Genomic DNA, 26020 nt, shown 5'->3' with positions numbered 1-26020 from the left:
TTGCCAGTGCTCAGCACAGCAGCTGCCAAAACCAAATAGACAAACAAAATCTCGGCCAACATTTGTTGAATGAGGTGTTTGGAGAATTCTAGGTGTCTTTGTCAAGTGCAGTTGACTTGGGCCGTGTGACTTTAGGGCTGCCCCTGCCTGTCCCTTGCTCCCAGGTAACTTTGAGCAGGCCAATGAGGAGCTGAGGGCCATCATCAAGAAGATCTGGAAGAGAACCAGCATGAAGCTCCTGGACCAGGTCATTCCTCCAATAGGAGGTGGGTGCTGCTTTGGGAGACCAGCATCCAGAGGCAGCTGAGGAAAGGGGACAAGGGACTTCTCCAGGAAGCCCTGTGGGAATCTGAGAATGGCCCAGAACCTTCGTAAATACCTTGGAGAGACCCCATGGTGGTAATCAGGGCGGGTACCAACCTTAGGGTGGAACTGCCCACTGGCCAAGTCAGCAAGGAGAGGAGTGTCCTGAAACGCCCGGTCCTGGCTACACCTGGGTCCCACTCTGAACCCAGTTCAGATTCCTACCCACCTTCAGGACACCCCTTTTGACTCTTCTGCAGATGATGAGGTGACTGTAGGGAAGTTCTACGCCACGTTTCTCATCCAGGAGCACTTCCGGAAGTTCATGAAGCGCCAGGAAGAGTATTATGGGTATCGGCCCAAGAAGGACACTGTACAGATCCAGGTAAACCCAACCTGACCTCCAAGGGACTCCACTGAGCCAGGTCTTCGGGCTCCATGTCCTTGAAGGCCAGTGACAGAGGCAGAGAGGGAAGGAGGGCGCCAGGGTGAGTGAGGAGCCAGGCAGGAGCTCCTCCATCTTTGGGTGACAGACCCAAAGGCAATGGCATTGGTTCAGAAGAGGGATTTGAGTGCTTAAACTGGTCCATTGGCATGCAGAGAAATTTAGAACTTTGTTTCATCTCATCTGTCTTTTATTTCTATTTTTTGGTGTTAATTATAGTGCATACAATTTACAAATTCAAAAATATGTGTGCCTTTGGGCTGTGTGCTCAAAAACTTATTTCAATTTCAATTTTTACTTTAAAACAGTGTCATGATTTTAAAAGTTGTGTGTATAATACAAACACCTTTTTTATGAACCATTTTAAGTGTAATTCCCAACATGACGTTCCATCAACCCAGAACATTTTCATATGTATTTCCTGCAAATAAGGGCATTTTCCTACATAATTCTTCTACACAACCACAATGCAACCACCAAAGGCAGGAAATTAACATTGAGACATTATAACCATCAAATCTTCAGGCCCCATGCAAATGTCACCAGCTGTCCCAAGAATGCCTTTATAGTAAAAGGATCCAATCTAGAATCACACATGGCATTTAGTTGTTATATCTCTTTAGACTCTTTCAGCTAGAACAGTTCCTTGGTCTTTCCTTGACAAGACCTTCATGCTTTTGAAGACTACAGGATATCCTTCAGGTTGAGTTCAGGTGATGTTTCTTCATGACAGATTTAGGGATATACATCTTGTACAGCAATGTCACAGAAATGATGCCATGTTCTCACTGCAAGCTATCATATGACACCAATCTTGATTTGTCCCATGGCTTTAATCAACTTAAAAAACTGTATTAATGGAATATTCAGTAAAAGGAGATCATTTGTCTAAAAGACTCTACTGAGTAAAAAGATTTTTCCAGCTGGAAGCTGGAGACGGTATGAAATCCCCATGAAGTTGGACCATCCCAGAAGTCAGAGCAAGACCTACTGGCCTCATGGAGTCCTGGGACATTGAATGTCCAGGAGAGAGTGGGACTGGAGCTGGAGCTAGAAATGAGCAAGGCCATGGGAAGCAGTCTGGTCTCCCCCACTAGACTGGAGGGGTCACGGAGCTTCTGTCCCCAGGCCGGACTGCGGACCATTGAGGAAGAGGCAGCCCCAGAGATCCGGCGCACCATCTCAGGAGACCTGACAGCTGAAGAGGAGCTGGAGAGAGCCATGGTGGAGGCTGCGATGGAGGAAGGGATATTCCGGGTATGTGAAGGCCGTGACCACCCTGTGTGTCCCAGGCACAAGGAATAGCAACATCCCATAGAAATGAGGGCGAGAAGCCACATAGGAGGGGAATTTGGAAACTGAAGACACCCACAGCCCACATCTCTTGGGACTCAAAATCAGTGACTCAACCTAGTCAGTTGTCAAATATAACACGTATTTTCTTCCCTTCCTCTACCAAGCCTCACTCCTTTCCTCACGTCCCCACAGCCACTAGTCAACATTCTTCTCCTAGAATCCCTTCATTGTCAAATGCCCCACCTGCTTCCAGTTACACTGGCCCTCAATTCTTAGCGCTGTCTAGTGTTTTTTATGACGCTACAGAACTAAAAGGTCCTTAATGACCAGCTAGTTAAAACCTTCTGGGTTATTCATGAGGAAGTGGTGACCCAAGGAGATTATATGAGATATCCAGTATCACCTTAGCAAGTTAGTTAGTTTTAGAGGTGGGACTAGAACCAGTTCTCCGGACTCCCAATCCAGTGCTCTTTCCATGACACCATATTTCCCTATCTGGCTATCTGTGTCTCCTATGTCGTTCCTTAGATGTGTTCTGTCTACCCCATTGTACTGAGAACTCTCTGAAGGTGGGTGGTTTCTTCTCTGGCCTTACAGCCCAGTCCATTTCCCTTTGGCCTTACAGGATTTGTCTTCTAATACCATCACTTGTTCCCAACAAATCATCCCAGTGTGGCAGTCCCCATGCACTCTCAGCTCTCATTCCCCTGTCACTGCTCTCAGCCCTTATGCTCTCCTTCTTGACCCTAGAGGACTGGGGGCCTGTTTGGCCAGGTGGACAACTTCATGGAAAGGACCAACTCCCTGCCCCCTGTGATGGCCAACCAGAGACCCCTCCAGTTTGCCGAGATAGAGATGGAAGAGCTGGAATCACCTGTCTTCTTGGAGGATTTCCCTCAAGATCCACGCACCAACCCTCTTGCTCATGCCAACACCAATAATGCCAATGCCAATGTTGCCTGTGACAACAGCAGCCATAGCAACAGCCAGCTATTTTCCAGGTAGTGGCAGTCACTGCCAGCTTTGGGTGTAAGGGTACTGGGGTAGGACTGGGAAGACATGGTTAGTGGGTTCCAGGCTTTTCCAGAGAGGGGACACCCTGAAACATATAGGTTGTCCTCCGCTTGCCTTGGTGTCCTTTGGGATCCATCCTCCCCCTTAAGGCAAGAGGCAGGCCCAGACTGCAGAGACTCCTTTGGCCAGCAGAGGGCAGCCTCATGTCAGCATTGGCACAAATGTTGTGTGGTTCCTTTATTCCATCATCTGGCAGGTCTAGGAGCTGAGACCTACTGAATGTATTAGATTAGAAAGAGAGCTTACTGCAACTGTGGAAAGTTAAAGTTTAATTGTAGGATTTGGGTTCCAGGGAGATCTCACTGCTGTTTGGGCCCCCTCTCTTTCACCCTGAGCTGTCGACCAGGTATAATCTGTGATTACATAAGTCTCATGAAAAAACAGCAGGATGAAGTCGGGGAGCTTCTCAGAAATCATAACCTGCAGGCTGAGGTCCAAGCAGACCTTCCCTTATAGATAGGAGACTGGGTGATTAGAGGTACCTTAGACCTGGAAAGGCTGAGTCGCACACCCTCAGTAATGGGTAGGACAGGGCACAAGCCCCGTGAGCAGGTGTTTCCAATGGCCAGAGCTGCCTACACGCCCTTGCATTCAGAGACCCTTTGAATTCAGCCCTCAAGCCTTGAGAGGCACCTGCGCCTTGGGTCACCATGGTGTTAGGTGTTCTGGGAATACAGAAGCTCCAGACCTGGGCCCTGCCCTGAAAGGATTGTAGTCTTCTTGGGAGATGTGTCACGGGACCTGACAGTGACCGAATAATCACAAAGAGCAGGTGTCCTGAGAATGCAGGCATATTGATCACCATGGGCTGGAAAGGTCTAGATTTGAGCTAAACAACGTTTCTTGGCCTCCACTGAGCATCAGAAACACCAAGGAGCTTTCAAAATTGCAGTTCCTGGGCCTCACCGCAAACTCTGGGGATGGGACACAGCCACTACTAGTTTCTAAAGCTCCTCAGGTGATCCAGTGTACCACCAAGGTTGAGAACCAGTGTCCTGGAGGTTGTGAGGCTGGGCTGAGCCTCAGAAGATGAACAGAATGTGAAAAAGGGTAGAGGGAAGGGCATGTCTGACAGCAGGGACCATTGAACGAAGGAGAGGAGTGGGGAATGTATTTGGCCCATTTCTCTTAGAGAGCCAGGACTGGCTGGGCACAGAGTAGTGGGAGCACCAGCCCTGGAGTCCAAGCTGCACACAATGATGGGTCCAGATCCTGAGGGAAAAGGATGTTTGGGACCATAGAGGGGCAGGATGGCGGGAAAACCAGAAGCCTGCCTTGCTTCCCTATCACCAGCCTTGCTTCCATTTCAGCATCCGCTATGAAAGAGAGTTCCCTGGAGAGACAGAGACGCCTGCTGCCAGAGGAGGAGCCTTTGGCCAGCCCCGAAGCGTCCTGGGTCAGTCTTTTCTGTGCACCCTGGAAGCTGAGCCTTCTCCCAGAGAGGCCTGGGGAGCCTCGCTCGTTCCTTACGCTTGGGGAATCTGGCTGGGAGGGCTGGCTTGGGAGCCTGCTGCGGTGGGATCAGCTGGGCCCGGGACGGAAGAGCAGTCAGGGCCAGCTCCCGATCCAGGCAGAGGTCAAGGGTGTCATGTAGGTCGCCGAGTGAGGTGGGAAGGGGGCATGCCTGGAAACTCACACCCACTCGCCCGAAGGGCAGCTCTTGAACGACTGACCCCTTGGCTCTGGGGCCCTTCAGCAGATGGTCTGGCAATCTCCCAGCAGGTCCTAGACTGCTGTGTGTGACAGCAAGAGCCCTGAGGATGCTGGAGTTCAAGGGAGATGAGGGCACTTGCCTTGCTCCGTGGCATGTAAACACACACACACACACACACACACACGCACACACACACTTCTGCATGCAAACACACGTGGACACAATGAGAAACAGCTTGACCAGAGCTGGTCAAACTCTGGCCCTGATTCCCCCTCCCAAACCCACAAGCACAAAGACCAGGACAAGTACAAGGGCAACAGGACAACACAGGGTCCTGCCTGGCCTGGAGTTGGTTGGGCCTCAGCCTACGTCCACCCTTTAGGACCCCTTCCACAGCCCCAAGGGTCTCAGAGAGCTCTCAGAGTTTGGATGCCTGGCCAGGCAGAGCTCTGTTGACTCGGCCCCTCTTGCCTTTGCCCTGTCTTGCCCACAGGAGCCCACAGCAAATCCTGTGTGGAAAAGCTAAAAGGACAGCTGGCCCAGAGAGAAATGCCCGGGGCCCAGGCGTCTCCTACCCCCTGCCAGGTAATAGGGCACAGGCCTGGGAAGAAACTCTATGCATAGGAAGGGTGTGGTGGTAATTTGTCCATTAATAACAGAAAGGACCGGACTCCTGGGTCCTCCCTTTTCTGTGAGTCTTGGCTGAGGCTCCCTAGGGCTAGGGTTTCACCGGATCCCAGCGGGCTCCAGCATCCCTGTTGGGGTCTTTGCTTTTGTGCATTTGGAACAGCGTGCCGACGCAGAGCCTCCCCTGCCTGGGGAGAGGAGGGACCCCACCCCGGGGCCTGAGGAAGCATCCCACCACGGTAGGACCAAGGAGAGTAGTTCCAGGTGCCAGACTCCAGCGACAGCCAGGCTGATACAAGAGGTGAGATGGGGGCTGGGACAGAGCAGTGGGCTGCGTTCGGGGGTGGCCCTGTGATGTCCTGGGGTAGAGAGAGGGTAGAGCCAACAGAGGCAGACCCCTGAGGCAGCTCCCCAGGAGATCACACCCAGCCTTCTCTCTTCCCTGCAGGCTCTGGTTCGAGGAGGCCTGGACACCTTGGCGGCTGATGCTGACTTTGTCACGGTGACAGGCCGGGCCCTGGCAGATGCCTGCCAGATGGAACCAGAGGATGTGGAGGTGGCAGCAACAGAGCTACTGAAAAGACAAGAGTCCCCAGAGGGCATGGCCAGTGCCCAGGGACGCTTGAGCCTCGGGTCCTCGCTGGGGAGCCTTGACCAGCATCAGGGCTCCCAGGAGACCCTGATCCCCCGCAGGCTGTGAGGTTCCGCACAGCAGCAGCATGGGCTTAGAGCTAGCATGACCAACGGTGAGGGAAGGGTGGCTGGGGCCGAGAAAGGTTAGCCCACCACGGCAGCCCCTCTCTCTCTCAGCAGCTGAATGGATGGGCCGAGTGGGGGTGGTCAGGAACCACCGGAAAACACGTCCGGAAGAAGTAGATTGACAGGCCCTTCTCCTCACCGGCAAGAGGCATGGTTGGATGGAGCTTCTAATGTCATTCAAATAGGCCTAGTCAGTGCCAGTGTCTGTCTGGCATAAGGCCACTCCCACCAGCAGGACATTAAAGTCTCCAGGCCTATGCCATTGGCCCCTGGCCCCTGCCTGTCTCCTGTTTTGGAAACTTCTACACTCACTCATCCCTCTTCCCCATCCCATTTCCCAGGAACCCCGCGCACAGGCTCGGGAGCCTGGGCCCAGGAGAACAGAGGGGCTCTCTGGGCAGCTATCCTGCGTGCAGCAGAGAGGGGCTCATTGTGGAGAACGTGGATTCTCCTAGAAGTGCATGGCCGGTTCCACTGACCGGGGCCGCGTCGCCGCAGGAGGGCCTGGCGGCCTTAGACGCAACGGCCGCACATCCCAGGCCACACCACCACCCACCTTCTTTGAAGCTAGGACCGTGTCCCTTCGGCCAGAATCCACCACTGACATAGGCCTCAGGTCCCTCACGTATTTGTGCCCCTGGATATCAAAGATCTGCAGTTTCCACAGCTCCTCTTACCCACACCAAGCAGTGATGAGTCACAGTGGCTCCTACTTACCAAGTACCTCCTGTGTGCCAGACGCTGTCCCGCGCCGCGGGGTGTTCTACGTTCTAGGTACAAAGCATTTCCACACAGCGTCCATTTCATTCTCGTTGCACCCTCGCAAGGCAGGGTTTTTAAGGGTTGAAAGGGATTTAAGGATGCGGCAGTGGAGGCACAGAGAGGTGATGCGGCGTGCCTGTGGTCACACAGCCAGTGAGAGGCAGAGTTAGGCCCGCCAGGTCCCAGCGGTGCCTTTCTCTGGATACTCTTTCCTCTCCTTGCCATCCCTTCACCGAGCTTGCCCAGCGCTGGTGGCTGGGTGGCTGTGGTGACACTGGGCCACCCCGCAGCCGCCTGGCAAACCCCCGGGTGGGCTCCTCGGGCTCCTCGGGCAGGCCCCAGGCTGCAAGGGCAAGGGCAAGGGCAGGGAGACTCACCCTGGCCGCAGATGTGTGGTCCCGGCCCGTTTCAGCTCTCCGCTCCTCAAACCTCGACACCACTGGCTTCCCCCACGCCTTCCCTCCACAGCCTGCTGTCTTCCTCCACAGAGAAGCAGAGGCCGCCGGAAGGTCCCCTCCCTCAGCTCCTGTTACCAAACTGACGAGCTTGCCAATGCTTTTGTCTCTTGCTCTCCTTCCCTCCTGACCCAGTGGAAGACTGGCATCTCCTCCAGCCAGCTTTTCGGATTTTACCCCAGCCCGTCTCCCGTCCTCCCCTCTCCCCCTGCTCCCTCCATCCGCAGGGACCACATTCAAGGTGTTTCCATCTTAACAACATGGCCTCACAGCTGCCCTATCTACCTACCTGAGGTCTATCTATTATCTCTCTCTCTCTCATCTATCTATCTATCTATCATCTATCTAGTCCATTACTGAAGAGCAAACTTCTTACCTGGGTTGTCGCCTCATCCACATTTCCATTTCTAGTTCCCATTTCTCATCCCCATGCAGCCTGCCTTGTGCCCACATTCACCAATATCTCCACAACCTTGTTGCAAATCCAGGAGATTCCCTCCCTCCACCTTTTTTTTTTTTTCAGGAGACCTCTTTTATCTTTATCTTCCTTGATTTCTAGACAGCACGAGGTACAATAGACTTCTCCCTCCTTCCTGACGTGTCTCCACCACTGCCTCTCCTGAATTTCCTCCTACCTCTCAAGTGCTCAACCCAGAGTTTCCCTGTGAGCTCTCCCCTGGCCCATCTACCTCTCAGGTTCTGTGTCCTTGACCCCTCTTCCAACCCGGGAGGTCTTCCTGGTTGCTCTCAGCCGCTCACACATCAGCTGCCTCTGTGTTGAAAATTCCCAATTCCATGTGGCTAGACTAAACCTCTACATCTCTGTATCCTTCTCCCCAACAACTCCTCACGTATGTCCTACCTGTGCCAAAAGTGCATCGTGTCCAAATTCGACCCCACTGTCCTTTCCCCATAGGCTGCTGCTACTCTGGTATACTCTTGGGTGCTACCCACCCCTTGTTGAAACCAGGAGTCTGGGTGTTGTCCTGGGCTCCCAGCTTGCCCCACAGATTCACCCTCCTAAGTACTTCTCCAACCTGTCTTCATGCCCACAGTGACTTTCCTGACCTGTTCAATCATTTCATGCCTCCTCCTTTGCAACAGCTTCTGGACTGCCCTCTCAGCAGCTCCTCTCTTCTCTTCCTCCCTGCCTGCCTCTGATCTTTCTAAAAGGAGAAGCCTGTTGTCTCATTCTTTTGCTTAAAACCCTTAAAGGCACCCCCAAGCCCTCAGAACATCGTGCAAACCCTTGCCCTCTGCTTAGAAGCCTTCCCTGGATCTGGACCTCACGCATGGCTCCTGCCAGCCCCACCAGGGGGAGCTGCCCTCACTTCTGACTTCCAGAGTGCTGTTGTCTCTGGAAAACTCCATGAACCCTAAACTCCATGGATCCCTCCCTAGTCATCTTTGAAATCTCAGCTTTGCTCTTGCTTCCTGCAGAAAGCCTTCCCCGGACACCCTCCAGACCCTCTGGAGGCTGGCCCAGAAACATGGCGGGCCTTTTCCCCGAGTGCAGTGGGGATCAAAACCGCTTGTTTATTGTTACCCTAGCCAGAGGCTAAGCTTCACAAAATCAGGAGCCGGTCCACTTTGTTCCAAGTACTCTACCTGGAGCTGAACACTTTTCAGCACAGACCAGTGGCTCAATAACTGTTAAATAAATGCAGGAAAATGGTGGGAAGTGTGGGCCCGGCCCTTCGCTAGCTCACTGCCCAGTGTCACCTGCCTCAGTTCTGCAACCTCAGCCACCTTGGCTGGCTGTCTAGGCCCCGGGGAGACAGGGAGGAGGTGCTCTGCCTCCAGGGGCCACACGCTGTACTCCACCTCAGCCCTGCCCACACGTAGCTGCCGGGCCACTCCAATAAAGCCTAAAAGGAACAAGTGTGGAAGGATGAGGGCTGAGCGGGGAGTGAAGGGGACCAGACAGGTCTGGGGGGGAGACAAGCCCCTCATCTCATTAGGACCATCTGACAGAGACCGGGTACCCATAGGGGCCGGAGGGGCCACCTCTGTCGCCTGGGGGGCACTGGCCAGAAGCAGTGTCTGCTGGACCCCTATCTTCTGCCGGCGGTTCCCTGCAGACTTGGGGCCCAGCTGCTGGGTGCGGGGCCTGCCAGAAGGGGCGGGGCTGCAGCTGGTGGGAGGGGCTGGTCACAGAGCCTCATGCTGGCCGTGGGGAGGAGAGGAGCCCTGCGCTCTGGAAGGTGTGAGGCTCAGATGGAGGACCCCTGGACACCGTGGAGGGTGGGCTCAGTTCCAGTCTATCTGCAGAGTGGGGAGGAGCTCCCTGGCTCCGGTCCGGGTGTACGTGTAGGCCCTGCTCTAGATGTGGCCGAGTGACTCTTAAAGGAAGCATGTGGTTACTCTCTGCAACGCGTTTCAGAGCACAGTCTTGGAAGCCAGACCCCTTTGGACCTGCCTCCCATTCATTTACCTCCATGCTGTGATCTCAGGCAGTTCCTACAGCCCTCTTAAGCTTCTGCTCCTCCTTCTGTAAAATGGGGGACTCATTCCCACTTCCAGGTTGTCGACAGGTATGAAGAGGACCCTGTAAAGCGCAGGCCTTTAGTAAGATGCTGTTGTTTTGATCCTGTCTGATGCTGGCTGGTGAGAGAGCTGGGCTTTTAGATGAGAGGACACTGAGCTCAGAGGGGTCCTGAGGCCACTTATTGAAAGCTGGGCGGGGCACCTGGGTGACTCGGTCTCTTGAGCTTCTGATTTCAGCCCAAGTCACGATCTCACGGTGCGTGAGTTCGAGCCCCATATCGGGCTCGCTGCTGTCAGCCTGTCAGCACAGAGCCCTCTTTGAACCCTCTGCCTCTCCCCTGCTTGTGCTCTCCCAAAAATAAATAAATATTAAAAAAAAAAAAAAAAGACAAGAAAGCAAGCGGGCAACTTGACTGCCAACCCAGGTAGCTCTGCATCAGACCCCATCCCCCACAGCCCTGCCAGCTCCCAGGACAGTCCAGGGATGGAGAAGCCAGCTCCTGCCTCTGCAGAAGCCACTAGAGAAGGCACTGCCAACCCAGAGCTGACCTTGATCCCCATTTTTCTGGCATCTGATCCCAATGACGTGTCAACTCCTGTCATGAGGCTGACAGCTTATAGTGCCAGGTGACTCTCCCCGCCCAGAGAAGGAAAACCAAGACCCAGAGGAGGAAAGAGCCATATACACCCAACTTCCCGAGTGAGTGGGAGGAGCCAGGAGGAGACCTCGGGCTCCCTGGACCACATCTTAGAGCGTCCAGTGAAATGCGCAGGGGACAACAAGTCCTAGACGTGGAGAAACTTCCAGTTGTGCATTGTTTTCAAAAGCTCTCTGCCGTTGGCTTCCCCCTCTGTAGAACCATAGTAGCCGGTATTTGTCAAGCCCAGGTCCTTAAGTGCCTTGCCTGCAACATCTCGTTTAGTGTTTGCCCTGCCACCTGTAACATAAGGTCCTTGTGAATCCCGTTCTGTGATGAAAACACAGCCTCAGAAAGACTAAGTTACCCCAGAGTCACTTGGCCAAGAAGTAGTGAAGCCCAGTGTAGGACAGGAGCCGGGACACCATTCTTGAGCTGCTGACTTCTCCTATCTCTGTGAGCATCCCCCAGCAACGCCCCCTGACCCTCCGCCTCCCCCCTCCTCCCCGCATCCCCTTCCCACAACCTGCCAAGCACCGCCCACTGCACTAAACTCAGCCCCACTGGCCACGCTCGTGCCCCCACTCGCCGTGCCTTTCCATGCCCAGTAAATGCCTCTGCACTCGGCCTTGGTCATCCCTGATGGCCTGGCTACACTCAGTTGCCTCTTCCGTAGTGTGTGGTAACTTTTATTATGGCATTTATTACCCTGTGACTAGGGTCACCTAGGGTCACCTAGGGTGACCTGTGACTAGTCACCTGTGTGACCAGGAGTTTAAAGTTTTTTTCTACCGTGAGTTCCTCAAGGTCAGCGAGTTTCTTTATCAAGTTTGTATCCCAAGCTAGGAGAAGAGGAAGGAAGGGAGAAAGGAAGGAGGTGGGGAGGGAGGGAGGGAGGGAGGGTGAATGCACGAGACCACACCAAGTTCACTGCTAAACGACGTGTATTCGATTGAATCATTTGAAATCGCAGATATTTTATCCTTTTTGTCTATGAAACGGCAGTTTGATAATATTTAACCTACTGTGACGAGGGTGGGTTTCCCCACCATCCAGGGCCACCCCAATACCACCACTGCCTCTCTGGAGGGGGCAGAGACCCCACCTTTTGCTTTAGGTTAGTGTATACAAATCGGGATGAGGGCTCACTGAGGGCGGGTGTCCTGTGCAGGGCTGTTCTCAGGCAGCGTGCAGACTTGAGGGGGGCCTTTTCTGCATTTGCCATAGGTGAGCTGTCCCCTCTGAGGGGGGAGTGGGGGGTCACTATAGGGACCACAAGGAGTGGTCTACAGGTGGCTCCCGGCAGCCCCAGTGCCAGCCACTATCAGAGGTTGACTATCTCTCCAGATCACCCCACGTCTGGTCTTTGGTCTTGGAGTTTGACCTCCCCTGAGGCCCGGGCCTCCCATCTCCTGGCTCTCCTTGGCTAGCCCCAGGGGCGCTGGGGCAGTCTGTGGTGGGGGAGGGAGGGATGGGAGACAGATTATGGCCTCTCCCTCTGGGTTCTTTCTAATTCGGGTTATGACTGCAAACTCTTCTTTGGCTCCTCCAACCTAGCTTGGGAGTGAAAGAGGAAGACAAAGTTCTTTTCATCGCTCTTTGCATCCTCCCCAGTCTCGTCTAATTCTCCTCAAGGCAGAGTGTCTTTTCTGTCAACTGGACAAGTGTCAGGAAGTACGGGGGTGGGGGAGAGGACACAGATTCATTTTTCAAGAGATTATGTCACCTCAGGCCAATGCAGGCTGTCGTGGCCAAAGAGGCTTTGAAATTCTCCTAAAATCATCCCAAGAGATTCAGCACATATGCACAGCCAGGGGTGCTGGCATTCATTACGGTCCCATAACATTCCCAGTCTGGTACATTGTTGTAAAGGAAGCGTACTTCAGTGGTTAATCTTGTGTGATCTCTCACCACCACCTCTCCAACACCTCTCCAAGTCTCCAACACTGCCCCCACCCCCATTTTTAAAGTGTTACATGTTCGTTTGCTGACAGTTTGCTCTGCAGGGTCTCGCTGAAGCTAATGTCTATTAAAATCCAAGGAAAGGATGCATCCTTGGGGACTGCAAATCAATAGCTCCTAGGCAGGGTGGGGCTGATTTGTTAATCAGAAGGAAGGGGCTTACTAGGGTGGCCCTAGTAAGAGAGAGGACCTGACTTCCCTGGGGTCCTGGCTAGGACTGCCTCGAAGGCCCCCTCCTCACCACCAGGTTTGAGGGGAGGGGTCTGCCCCCTCCCTTCTTCCTTCCTCATCATCTCTTTTCTTTCCCCCTCTCTTTGGCTTTTCCAGCTTGACTCCCTGCTTGCTCCTTCTCCTTTTGTGTCTACTTCCCCTCTCTGTGCTAATTCCCCAGCACTGTCCCTTCTGGGGGAGAGGGGACCCCCAATGAGTGCACAGTCCACAGGGGGCGGGGCAGAGGGCTCAGCTGCCTTTTAGGTGGCCAAGACTCCAGTTTGCTGTCCCAGTGATGCAGGAAAAGTCACCAGCTATTCTGCATCCCTGTTTGACCAAGAAGTTGGAGCAAGTTACCTTTTTAAAAGAGTTCATAGAGTTATAAGAAACTGTAAATATTCAAAGTGCACAATTTGATTATTTCTGAAAGATGTGTATACAGCCGTGGAACCAACACCATCATCGAGATAATAGATGTATCCACCACCCCCCAAATTTCTTGGTGCCTAATAGTGATCCCCCTGCCCCCTCTGCCCCTCCAAGTTCTGTTCACTGCCCCTTCCTCCCTTCTCTCGGGCCCCCTACCACCCCCGGTGCCCAGGTCTGGCTTCTTATACTCAGCATAATTATTTTGGAGTTCATCCATGCTGTATCATTGATAGTTCATCCTTCTTATTGCTGATTGTATTCTATTATTTGATATATACCAGCTTATGCATTCATCTGTCGATGGAAATTTGGGTTATTTCCATTTTGGGGCTACGATGAATAATGCTGCCGTGAACATTTGCGTACAGGTCATTGTGTGGACCTACGAAGCAGGTGAATTCTCAAGGTGCTCTGCTCTTTCTCAGCTCAGCAGCTGCCAAGGTCTAGATCCATCCCGATTCTTCACTATGATGTGACACAGGATGAAACAGGAAATCGGCTTGCTTGGGTGGGTTCGACCCCCCCCCCACCCCCATCACTTGCCGCATGACCTTGGGCAACTCTTGGTGTCCTTTGTTCACATGGGAATGATAATTGTTCCTACCTCTTAGGGTTGTTGTGAGCATTACATGACAGTAGGGATCTGAAGCATTTAAACAACGCCAGACACAATGTTAAAAAAAAGGGTAGCTCTTATTACTTTCTATGTGCCTCTGAGAAGATCTGTGGGATCCTCAATTGGCTTCCTCTAGGAGCCCTGGGTTGGGGTTAACACAGTTGTGTCCTGATGCCCAACTTGAGAGCTGTTTCCTAGGCAAGCGACGGGCAGAGGCACTGGAAGTCCCTTGGAACTGTTCTAATTACTTCTCAGCGTGGCCCCTGAAGACCCCTGAGAGATAGCACAGCTGACCAGAAGACTCGGAGCCCCCAAGGGGGTGACAGGAAACCATGCTCATTGAGGACCCAGCAATCCGGAAACATGGCAAAATCTTAGTCAAATCATAGGGAGTAGAAAGAAGGGAAGGCAAGACAGGCTCCCTGCCCTCTTCTCCTGCTCCAAAAGTTGTCCAGATCAGAAGCCAAAGGGGGCCTCTGTGTCTTAGACAGGCGGGTAGAGTCCTCGAAGGCACTTGGGCCCTTTGGGATCTTTAGAGACCAGGGCTCTGAACTCTGGCTCTGCCCCTTCACTATCTCAACCAGGGTAGGCTAGGCTAGGCCAAGGTAACAAATCCGCCCATAATTTCGGTGGCCTGACACAATAAAAGTTTATTTCTCACGTAAACTCGATCAACAACGTGATGTAATGCGAGGGCGCCCGTAGCTCAGACAGCTTCCACCTAGAAGTGAAATGTGTCTGTTCCGCCCAAACGTCACTGGTCAAAGTCAGTCACGTGGCCACAGCTAACATCAGAGGACACGCAGTCCTGCCTTGTGACGGACAGCAGAGAGCCGGAAATATTTGGTGCACAGCACTAATGACTGCTACACTAGCCGAGTGACCTCTGAGCCCATTTCCTCTTCTGCAAAATGGGGACAATAACCGTGTTTACCTCAGCGATTGTCGTGAGGATGAAATGAGAAATCCTATGTGGCGTCCTTGGCACAGTGTAGCACATGGGGTGAGTGAAATAAAGTTGAGATGCCCTCCAGATAACCCCCAGTGAGGCTGAGACCAGGAGTGTTTGTGCACAGAAGGGATCCAGCATACCCCAGGCCCCTTCCTGCCTCTGTGAACACTCACCCTGCCCACCCCCCCCCCACCCTGGTCCCCACCACTGAGTGGCCAGCAGAGGCCTCCGAATAACTCTGCCAATTGGTTTCCTCCCACCTCCCGCATCAACAAGGAGCACTTGGGCCCCGCAAACCTCCTCACCTTGTCCACACCTCATTCACACTCACCACAGACACTCCCTATCCTGCAGATTTCTTTATGACAGATGTGCCCTTCTGTCCAGTTAGAGGGCAGAGGCCCATTGCAGAAGGGACAGAGAATCCACGGGAAATGTGAAGGAAATTACTATCTATTTTGTGCTGAGCATTATACTGGGTGCTTGGCCCAGGTTACTGCCTTTAACCTCATCCTGGTCTTGTGATGAGGGGAATGTGATTATCCTCTTTCGGAGGTGAGGGAACGGACGCCTGAGGTAGTTACATAACTTGCCCAGGGTTACGTAGCTAGCGCGTGGCAGGGTGGGAATCTCAACCCAGATCTCTGACTTGGAACACCACACTTCAGCTTCCACCTGTCTCTTGTTATCTGGTGTAGTCTTCACTTTCATCCAAGCCAGAAACTCACACAGGGCCCAGTCTTGGATGTTTAGCTTCTGGGTCCTTCCATGCTGCTGCGGAAACCGCCCTGCTCTGGACCCATGAGGACCACACTGTTGGTCCCTGCTCGCTAGTTTATTGTTCAACTGTCGACGAGTCTCTTTACCCGTCTGGGCTTCCGTGTCTTCACCTGAAAATGAAACTGTAAAACTCGATGATCTGAGCCTTCTTTTCAACTCCACAAAGGTTCTGTGACCTTGAGAATTTCCCACACCTGCTCTTCCTGCTTTTGGCCCTGATAGGAAACATGGCAGAGCAGAAAGTGGATGAGGAGCCATGTCTGAGGTTATATGGAGTATCCATTAAATTGTCATTAACATTTGAAACCAAAAATAGTTGGGTTTTTTTTTTTTTTTTTTTTTAGGACTGATGGGGTGTTTATAATCCACGGCAGTTCTCTCTCCCTTCTATTTATAACAAATTCTGGTTTCCTCTAAGGCTAAGTCTGTCTCCTTCTGTAACACAGGAAGTCAGGCTGAGCCCGCGCCTGATCTAAGACCTCTGAATTTGCACCCAAGTAGATCCTTTCAGGGGTTCTGAGCTCCTGTTGGCAGGCAGAGCTGGGCTCCATATCCAGGTGGACACGGGAGGGCGTGGCTGGCAGGACGGGCTAATGCCCATTGTCCCATGGAACCAAGCCCAGCTGCTGCGGTGGGGCTGACAGTTAGGCCTGGAAGTCCAGAACTCTATACTTTCCACCCCCCGAACTTTTAGGACAATGCTCAGATCATTTCTTCAAATGCCAATGCCTAGTGCTAACCCTAAAGAAGATAAGAGGGAACAGGTCTCAGGTTCAGACCACCTCTAGAGACATTTCTGGAGCTGAAGGGTATCTCTTAGGTATATTGATTTGTTACCGTAGGGTTGCTATTGAAAGCTAGGCCGTGCCTGAGAGATCTGGGCCAGATGGCTTCCTCAAGTTGCTGCTGGAGTATTTTAACTACAGGAGTGGGAGCTTCCTGCCTCAGAGAGGGTCCTCCACAGCTCCCCCACGTTCCCATCTGCCCAGACGCCCACGGCTCCTGTCAAGAGAAATGATGGAGGCCCCTAGACGCCTGACGGGGAAAGGCCTCAGCTTAGGACAAGAGCTGGGGCTCAAACTCCAGTCCGATTAGCGGAATTAAGGACCAAACAGGAGGTAGTGTATATGTGTTTGCCCATTTCTGTCAGGCTGAGAGGAAAGGGGTGGGGGTTGGGAGGGCTAGGCATATAGGCAGCTCCTTGAGAAACTTCAGGGTTAGGGAAGGAAAGAGCAGCTGGGAGGAGGGAGAAGGGGTGGGAAAGGGTGGGGGTGGGAACAAGCCAGAGAGAGGAAGCAGAGTCTGTGCTGAAGGCACACAGAGACTGGAGAGGGCAGGGATTGTCCTCGGCCTCCTCTGACCCATCTAACCTAAATCTCCCCACGTCTCTTCCTGCCCCTTGGATCTCCCTCTGACCTCTGTGCCCGGTTTCCCTGCTCATCTCTGGGCAGCAGTGCCCAGGAGTCAAGAGTCTGGACATCTAATGGCCCTGGTGGTCCAGGAGGGAGCTGCTGAGGTGGCTGGCACAGCTGATGTGGGGCCCTGACCTCTAGGAAGCCAGAGTTTCCAGCGCATGTGCCTCCCTGCTCCTCCTGGCTTGACATCCTTTGGCCTGGAGGGAAGGGGAGGGTGCTTGCAGCGGCTCTGGCGCCATTTCCCAGCAGTAAAGCTGTGAGTCAGAAGGGTCACCTAATCTCGGAAGTCAGAGGGGACCTCCTGGAGGCAGGAAACCAGAGATGAGCCCCAGAGAAGTCCAGGGTCTAGTGGGCGGGAGAGCAGCTTTGCAAAATGCAGCATTATCATCCAGGAGGGCTAAATCTCCAGCAAAAGCCTGGGTCAGGCCGGCTCCCTTCCCTCTGGGCACTTGCTTGGAGGTGATCTGGGGAGTTTGGAACAAGATGCATAAGTTCAAATCCTGGCTCCATTGCTTATATGCTGGGTGAGACTCATTCTCCCCCAACTGCAAAACTGAAAGAGAATAATAAAGCCCAGCTCACAAGGTTATGAGATTCAAATGAGAATATGCATAAAAATACCTGGTTCTCATGGATGGTCCATAATTGTTAGCCACCTCCCCATCTCTTATTTTGGTTGGAAGATGGGGAGAGAATGTCCAGGATCTGACTCAACACTCTGCAGGCCTACTGCTCGGGAAGGGGTGACCTACTGGCCCAGAGAGAGCTTCCTCTAGGTTCAAATGCTAATAAAAGGTGCAGGATCCCACCAGCACCCCCTCCCTCTCCTCCTCCACCGTTGGGCCACTGCTGGTGGTGCCCTGTTTTGAAGCAGGTTGGGGGGAGGGGTGTTGATTTGCCCTTGAAATTTGCCCTTGAAATTATCATTGTTTGGGTTTGACTCATTAAAACCAGAGTGATCTGGACTACTGGACGGAGCAGTTATCTGTGGGGGTGAGTGGGGGAGGGAAGGGAGAGAGGATGGTACCAACAGATACATCCTCAGACCCTAACCCACACCCTTGCCAAAATCTCTGGCATAGTTTCATCATCATTGGAGGGTGATGCAAGAGGCTTGGCATCTGACTCCCCTTCCCCCCTTCCCCCAGAGAGTATCATCCACATCTGGAGCTGCAGCTGGGTCCTCCTCTTGGGCTCTTTCCAGGGCAGGGAGCTGGTTGAAGTGTGGGAAGGGAGGGCAGCTGGGGAGGGCCCTGGGAATGGCCCCCCTGTTGGGAGTTGGGGGGCAGGGAGAGGGTGTCTGGAATCAATGGGAGGGTAGATAGAGTGGAAAGAGAATTGTGACTTCTCAGGGCATTGCTCTTCTCCATCTCTGCCCTATGTTTAAAGGCTCCGGGGCCCCCCCTGTCCTTTATATCCATGTAAAGGCAGCTGCACTGCTCTGTCTCCTTCTGCACCCACCTCTCCCCTCCAGCCTCTACCCAGGTGCCTGGAGTTGAGTGCCCCCTTTGTTGCCTTCTCTCCCAGTGCAGCCCAGGCCTCCCACGTCGACCCTCTGCCCCCACGGCCACAAAAGAGTGTGAGGCAAGCTCAGCGGGTCATCTGTGGGTCATAAAGGTCAGTGGAACCACTTCGGTCTAGCAGGGAGGGGCTCATCTGGGCGAAGAGCCTAGCCAGGAATCAACCAAAAGATGAACTTTAAAATGCTGCAGGATGGAGGTGAAGGGAATTTTGTTAGTCACCAGCAAGAATCTCGTTCAGTAAAGGTTGACACATTCACTGTCATAAATCAGAAGGGAAGCTTTCCTGGTGCTTTCAAAATATAAACCGCTAATCGCTGTGGGATGCTTTGAAGTGAAGCACTCTGCTCCGGAGACCTGGGTTCTTACCCCTTGCTTAGCCACCAAACCTGAGTGACCTTGGGTAGTTCCCCTCTTTGCGTTCCCGTTTCCTCATTTATGAAACCGGGGTCCCATCTAGGCTGAGATTCTGCCACTCAGGCGGCTGGGGGGGCAGAGGCTCCGGCGTGGTCGGCTTCTGGGCCCTCCTCCTCCCCAGCCCTCCAATCCCGCCCGCCCCCCAGCGAGCGGGTGGACGCGAGCCAAGAGGTCCCTTTAAAGGCTCAAGTCCCGCCCCTGCCGTTGCCCGGTCCTTGGATTGGTGAATGAGGGGCGGGGCGGGGCCCAGTGCGGGCTCGGCGGGGCTCGGGGGCGGGTCCTGGGCCGGGCCGGCCCCCGCCCCCTTTGTTCGCGCTGCGGCGGGAGGTGGCTGCGAGGGTGGGAGGTGTGTGCGCGCGTGTGCCGCGCCGTGGGGAGCGGCGGGTCGCGCCGCGGGCTGTCAGCTAGCTGCGCGCCGTCGCCCGATGGCGCGAGGAGGCGCGCGGGCCCAGCCCCGTGGGGCCACCCCTGGCCGCGGGTGAGCCCCTCTGCTTGCCGTCTGCGAGCATGTCACCTCCAGCCGCCGCGGCAGACTCCGCCAGCAGTGCCCGCGCCCCCGCCTCCCGCAGCCGCAGCCGCAGCCGCAGCCGCTGCCTGGGGCATTGGCCCCCAGACCCCCGCCCCTGATCCACGCCCAGACCCTAGAGCCAGAGGACCATGGCCGGCCAGGGGGACTGCTGCGTCAAGGTGGCCGTCAGGTAGGGACCGGCGGCGGGGTGGGGGGGTGGGGGGGAGGGGGCGTGCGCGGAGGGGCTCGGGCTTTGTCTCGCGTGGGCGCCACTGGATTCGGAGCCCGCACTGCCGGAGGAGGGGTCGGCCTGAGCCGGGCTGGAGGGCGCGGGGAGCTGGACAGGCTGCCGCAGGGGATCGGCGGCCCGCGGGAGGCTGGAAGGTGGCTTTGTTTGGGTGGTAATTTCGGGCCCCTCTTGGGAGCCCTTAATGATCAGAAAATCGAATAAACAAGGAAATCCGGTATTTCACACCCAGCCCTGGCCCAGGCCGGAGCGTCTGTGTGTTTCCTCTTCGCCTCCCCTTGGGGCTGCTGTCTCATACTGGGATACTGGAGGGGGGAAATTTCCCTTCATCCACCCTAGTAGGCTACTTCTGTGCCCTTGGTCCAGCTGAGAAGGCAGCACACCCGCCCCGGGAACCGGCTTGCAGACAAAGATCGATTGAGTGCAGGAACGAATGGAAGGGCTGGGATGGTGCCTTGGCCTTCCGTGGGGGGTCAAGGGCTTTTGGACAAAACGTGCTGGCCCTGTCCCCAAGAGCTGATGGGGCTAGGAGAAGGAAGAGGTGTATCTGAGGTTCTACCTCTGAGAGGGCAGGAGGGTGAGACAATGATACCCCATCTTCAGGCACTCAGATAAAATGGAGGTAGGGTGGTGCATGGACTTAATCTGGGATTTGATGAGACATCCTGACAGAACTGAGGTGTGGAGAAGACATGGCTGGGGGGGGGGGAGGGAGCTTCTGTTGGGAGGGGTACACAGAGGTGCAAGGCAGGGAATACTGCAAAGTTGAGCCATCTGTGTCCTTTGTGTTGGGTGGAGATGCTTTGCACCAACACCACCTCTCCCTGTTTTTGTTTTACATCTTTCTCTTTGAGAGGGGGTCGTTGGTGGAAGAGTGCCAATCTGGGACTGGTCACCAAGGCAGAGATGATGGAGAAATACACCCATCTCTGCCCCAGCTCTGTGTGATGGGGGTGGGGGTATGGAGGCTAAGTCTCCAGGGTGGGTCTCTGAGACTGATCTCTAGATTCCCTAGGTTGTAGGTGACCCAGATTCCAAGAGCCCATGGAAGTCACTCTAGACAGGGCCAGAGAGGACTATGGAAAAGCTTCCCCCTCCTGCCCCCGGGAAGATGCCCCCCAGGCAATCCGGCCAGTCCTCTGCAGCCCAGAGAGGAGGAGTGGACTGCTGATCGTGGCTCTGGGCTCAAGGAAGGGAGATTGAGGTGCCTCCCACCCGTGCATCAGGCAGCCTCAGCATCACTTGAACACAGCCTTGCTGGCCCTGAGCAGCCTGAGAGACAAAGAGGAGCCCTGCAGGTGCCTGGTGGGCTGGCCGGGGCGGGGCCTGGCTGCTGCTGGGGCTGACATTGCAGTAGGATCCTGTGGAGGTCGAGGGAGGGAGGGAGGAAGGTGGGGGGGGGGAGTGAGAAATGTAAATATGACATCTGCAGCAGACCGGGAGAGTCCGAGTACATCATAAAAGGGAAATGAAGCCCTGACCCCACTCACTGTGAACCAGGGCTGGGAAGGAAGGGACATAGGGTGCTCGCTCCTCCCATGGGGGCTTTCCTTTAGACTTCATCTTATAGGAGAGGGCCAAACAAAGCCCCCTGTACCGCCACCACTGTCAGCCTCCCCGGGCCAGACTGAGGAATGGTGAAGTGTGTGATTGGCACTTTGTGCAGTGGAGAGAGGAAGAGCTGGGGTTGCCTTCTTAGCACAGCCAACGGAAGGTTTCTGAGACCCTTTCCAGAGAAGGGAGTGTGCCTGCCCACTGCACCCAGTTCTTTAGGGTGATGGACATCATCTCTGCTTCCCACTCAGATTGCTCTAGTAGTGTCCAGAGGCCCCCACTCCTTGCCTCGAGTTGCTGATCTCAGATGGAGGGGTGGGGAGATTTGAACATCAGAAGAGCCAGGCTAATTTAGGGGGCTCAGTCCACTTCTCCCCTCCCACTCCAGTGTGAGCGCCCAGCCTGGCACACGCCAGACCTCAATGGGCAGCCGGCCGTGGAAGGCAGACAATGCCTGGACAGAACCCAGTTTCTAATCAGAGAGCTGAGGGGAGGACCAGACTAGGGCTCCGGCCGGGACAGGGAGCAGATGGTAACCACTGAGGAGCTGTAGGGGAGAGTCCCCCACACTTTTGGATCCCCGTCAAGCTCCCATCCCCACCTCTAGAAGCCACTTGTCCCACCTAAAGGACTGGGTGGTGGGCTGGAGTAGAGTATTGGAGGAGGGCATGCTGCAAAAGGCCAAGGCTTTGGAACTGCTGAGGTCCCAGCCTGGTGCTGTGTTCTGCTGTCTGACTTCCTGGAAGTCCTTTCTTGTAACCAAAGAAAGGACTTTCTAACCAAAGTGCTTTCTGAGTCCCCATGAGAATATTATGGTGAGCCCTGGGTCCAACTCTTGGGACAGGGATGCCAAGAATGAGACAGACTTGGTTTGGGGTGTGTGTGTGTGTGTGTGTGTGTGTGTGTGTGTGTGCATGCACACACACATGCATGTGCGCACGTGTGTGCACACACGTGCGTGGGCAAGGGGGGAGGTTCTGGCGGGGCCTTTTAGACTAGGTGAGAAGTGCCAGGCCCAGGGCTCTTGGCCCTATAATCTCCTTGGCAAGAGGATCAAAGCTGGCTGTCTGCAGATCTCTGCAGGGCAGGCCAGGGCTGGGGAAGGGCTATAGGTGGAAACTTTCAGGACCTGGGGCTGTGAGATAAGGGCAGAAGGTCTAGGTGTGAGCAGACCCTATAAGCCCTACCCCAGGCCTCCCCAGAGTCTGGCCCATCTGTGTGCCCCTGAACCCAGGCTAGTTGCCTTTGCACCAAGGGATTCCCAGGCCAGCCCCTCCAGCCTGCCCTGTGATCCTTTTATCCATTAATCCCCTGTAGACAAGGACTCAGCTTCCTGGGCCTCTCTCTACCTGGGGATGGGTGGGGGTTGGGAGGATGGATGTTTGGGAGAGGTGAGGCTGAGCTGTGCCCTGCCCCAGGCTGCAACCCAGACCTGACTAATGTGGGGAGAAGGGGAAGGGGTGGCTGTTAAGAAATGCAAGTTGACAAAGTTGAAATTGGGGAAGGAAGCCAAGTCACATGGTACGTTTGTTTAAGACCCTTTCAAGCCCCACCATGAGGGGAGCCCTCAGTGCCCCTGTTATCTTTTCCTGGTTTCCTTTAGCTTCCTTCCTTTAGTGACTGGGGAGAGGAGGTGCCTCTATGGGTCCCACATCCATCCATGGAAACTACAGGGTTGAGCAGGGGCTGGAGGCAGATGGGAGAGGGGGGCACGAGCCAGGGACCCAGGGAATAGTGTTAGATTGCACCCCTGTCCTCTCTCATTTGGGTTCTTTACCTGTCGTTATTCCTGTAGCTTCAGGCTACCCTGAAATCTTGGTCAATGTCTGTATAAATGTTGAATCGCAAGAATTGATGGCTTGGGACAAAGAGACCGGAGAAGACCGAAAAGACTATGTGAGGGTGCCTTCAGAGTCCCCCTTCTCCACTCTGACAGCCCAAGGCCGTTCAGTGCCAATCAATGCCAGCTGTGTCCCATGCTGCCCAGGTTATAGATCTGGGGAACCCAGGCTCAGACAGGACCTCCTCTGCATGGAGACCTGAGAATCTTATTGGTGGCCTCCTGCTGCAGAAATAGGGCTTATGTCATCACAAGGAAGTAGAGTGTAGTAACCACAGGCCCCGGAAACCGACCCCCTCCACCACCCAGCCAGCCTGCCTGACTACCTTGAAGCTGATTGGATCTCAGCTTTTGAAAACCTCAGAGCAAAGATGGGGTGGGGCAGGGGCTAAGGAAGTGGCAGAGGTGACATGAGCCTGGCACCCTTACCCTTCCAGTTCTGGGGGCAAAAGGCAGGACTGGGGCCAGTGCAGTTCACCCATTGGCTGGGTCATGGGGCTTTTTTTCTGTTTGTCCTTCTGGGCTTCGGTTTCACCCACTGTAGAACAGGAACAATTTGTTCATTTGTGAAGAGCAGTGGTTTGGATGAAGCAGAAAGCATATAGCCCATAAAGGGTGGACTCCTGAGGAATTATTTATGTGAATAAAATGTTTTGAAAATAAGTTTTAGCTTAAAGCATACTTACGAGGTGTCTGTCTGGTTTGAGCTACAGAGAGTGTTAGGTACAATGAAAAGTTTGCCTCGAACCTCCTCCCCCTCCCTCTCTCTCCCTCCCTCCCCTTCCTTCCTTCCTTCCTTCCTTCCTTCCTTCCTTCCTTCCTCCCTCCCTCCCTCCCTCCCTTCCTCCCTCCCCTTCCTTCCTTCCTTCCTTCCTTCCTTCCTTCCTTCCTTCCTTCCTCCCTCCCTCCCTCCCTCCCTCCCCTTCCTTCTTTCCTCCCTCCCTCCCCTTCCTCCTTCCTTCCACTTATTTATAGCAGAAAGCACGCCAAGGTGGAAAGGAGACTGAACTGGAAGGTGGCTCAGCATTACCTCTTGAACACATGCCCTGTGCCAGGCAGTGTGCCTACATTGTCCCACTCTTCCCACCTGGAGCCCCACCAGCTGACTACTGTTTTTCTCATCTTATAGATGAGCGAACGCTCGTAGCCAGTGAATGGAGGAGTCTGGATCTGAACCCAGGGCACCCTCACTTCCAAGCACATGCTCCTTAGACTGCTCTGAGCTGCCTCCCGACACAGCTCTAATTAGCTCTTTGCCTCAATTTCTTCATACGCCATTCCGCGCCGATTGCCATAACCACATGCGAGAAAAGTACCCAGGAAGGCATTTGGTGCTATGCAGATGTGCACCAAGGGGACATGGTCTGGATTTCCCTTTCTGGGGTTGCTTAGCCTGGGGCTGCCTGTCCCCTCCATGTCCTAGCTCTTTACTCCCTCCATGTCCATGCTGTTGGTGTGTTTGGGGAGCTTCTCCCTTCCTGCTGGGTATGCGTCCATCCATTCTCTCTTTCCTTCGATCCCTGCAGCGGTCCCTAGAATTTGTTTTCCTGCCTGAGTTCCATCTTGACATTCTCTAGGAAAGGAAGTTCTGGGGGCAGCCACATTGCCTCTTGCTACCCCTATACACCTCCACACCAGTCACAGGGCACAACCTCAGGTGTCTTGGGTCTCTTCTCTCATTTTGCCTTCTAGACATACGGCCTGTTGAGGAAAGCCAGAGGGACACTGAGAGGCTGCTAGGCTGGGTAGGAGAGGATGCTTCCCAGCCCTGGGAGGGGAGCCAGGCTGGGACTGGTGGACATTGGTCCCAGAGAATTACCGCTCCATCCCTATGGGCGTGGGGGCTGTGGAGCTCTGTGGGAGGGGCTGTGAAGCCCCCACGGCAGGTGACAGCACGGAATACTTTCACCTCTGGCTGTTCTGGGCTGTGGAAGGGAGGCAGTGCCATGGTCCCCTGTCCCCAAATATCTGAGTCCCTATCCCTCTACCTTGCTGGGTAGAAGCCCACCATCAGAGCAGTGGTGGAGGCCACCTGTCCTTTCTCTAGGCTGGCTGGTCCTGCCTGAGACTGGAGTTAAGGTGCACTGAGGAGGGCCTGGCAGCAGGGACTGAGGGCTGAGGACCGAGGACCAGGGACAACATGCCGGGGGAGAGGCTCACTGTGCTCCATAGCCAGCTGCTCGGAGGAGGCCAGCCGCCTGTCACTCCGCATTCCTCAGCAGGGGAGGGTCCCCAGGGCCCAGTTCACACTGAGCTGTCCTCCATGTGATGCACATGCCATCGCAGCTCTGGGCTCTGGGCACTCCCCACTCAGCCCCACTCTGCAGTCTCCTGTCTCCTGGGAGGTCACGGGAAACCCCTGCCAGATGCCCTGAGAAGGGAGTGGACAGGGAGAGCCATGCTGGAGCGCAGCAGAGCAGATGTTCCCTGTGCTGCGCTCACCCCTCTTCCCGGGCCCCTGCAGGGGTGGGGGCAGACCTGGCCCCTGGCAGGAAGCCCTGGCCACTGCTCACGGCCCAGCCTGTTCATCTTTCCAGCTCAGGACAGGGCCCGGCCCCCTCCCTCAGCTCCTCCTGGCATCTCCGCTCCCCAGCCTCTGACACCTCACCCCGCTTCTGCTGGGGCACGGCTGAGATCGTGATGCCCTGGGGGCCGTGAACAAGACTCCCCAGGTTCCCTCCCCTGTCAGACTGCCTGCCCCTGGTTGCTACTCAGAAGCCAGTGGCCAGGACTTGGATGAACTAAAAGAGAAAGGTCAAGGACATGTGAGGAAGGAGTGGAGGCTGAACCCCAGGCGCCCTGAATTGACACCCCAAGGCTTCCTATAGGTTTTCTTGGAGCGTCGGCACCCTCTCCCTGTGCACTCGGGAACATATTTGGGGGCAGAGGTCAAGCACAGAGGGTTGACAGGCCCATTTCACCAGATCTGCTAGGGCCTCATAAACCCATGCTTTCAGACCCCACAGTACAAAGCCTTCTTGTTTAGGGGTTCCGTGTCTTCTCCCTGAGGGCAGTCTCAGGCAGTGCTGGGGGAGGGTCTGAGAGGCCAGGAGAAGGTCCAGTGACAGGG

General features: G+C 54.7%; 2 protein-coding genes and 1 long non-coding RNA gene across 11 annotated transcripts in view; 2 read left to right on the top strand and 1 right to left on the bottom strand.

Moving 5' to 3' along the window:
* CACNA1S (calcium voltage-gated channel subunit alpha1 S) overlaps positions 1-6430 on the top strand; it is a 65471-nt gene extending 59041 nt beyond the window's left edge. For both annotated transcript variants that reach the window (XM_006942798.4, NM_001038605.2), the window contains 8 exon segments: positions 165-266; positions 564-688; positions 1877-2005; positions 2795-3045; positions 4429-4514; positions 5266-5357; positions 5563-5700; positions 5848-6430. In XM_006942798.4, the coding sequence (XP_006942860.2) occupies positions 165-266; positions 564-688; positions 1877-2005; positions 2795-3045; positions 4429-4514; positions 5266-5357; positions 5563-5700; positions 5848-6099 (1175 nt within the window). In that variant the 3' untranslated portion in view covers positions 6100-6430.
* Positions 6431-15106: 8676 nt separating this feature from the next.
* Positions 15107-19040, bottom strand: LOC109495455. 2 transcript variants are annotated; one of them, XR_006591480.1, is made up of 3 exons: positions 18326-19040; positions 17486-17612; positions 15107-15664 (listed from the first exon to the last, which is right to left on the bottom strand). It is a non-coding gene; the product is annotated as an uncharacterized LOC109495455 (long non-coding RNA). The 2 variants fall into 2 exon arrangements; XR_006591481.1 differs by lacking the exon at positions 17486-17612.
* An 82-nt stretch (positions 19041-19122) lies between these two features.
* KIF21B (kinesin family member 21B) overlaps positions 19123-26020 on the top strand; it is a 49949-nt gene continuing 43051 nt past the window's right edge. For 4 of the 7 annotated variants that reach the window (XR_006591478.1, XR_006591477.1, XR_006591476.1 and 1 more), the window contains exon 1: positions 19123-19499. Coding sequence is in view for 2 of the 7 variants with exons in the window: in XM_045048481.1 (XP_044904416.1) it covers positions 19459-19499 (41 nt within the window). In the remaining 5 variants the exon portion in view is untranslated. Of the gene's footprint in view, positions 19500-20571; positions 20855-26020 lie in introns of all 7 variants that reach the window. The other 3 variants (XM_045048481.1, XM_045048480.1, XR_006591479.1) reach the window with 2 other exon arrangements.

Source organism: Felis catus, chromosome F1, assembly GCF_018350175.1.
Source record: "Felis catus isolate Fca126 chromosome F1, F.catus_Fca126_mat1.0, whole genome shotgun sequence".
Taxonomy (NCBI): Eukaryota; Metazoa; Chordata; class Mammalia; order Carnivora; family Felidae; genus Felis; species Felis catus.
This window is presented reverse-complemented; position numbering and strand designations above follow the sequence as displayed.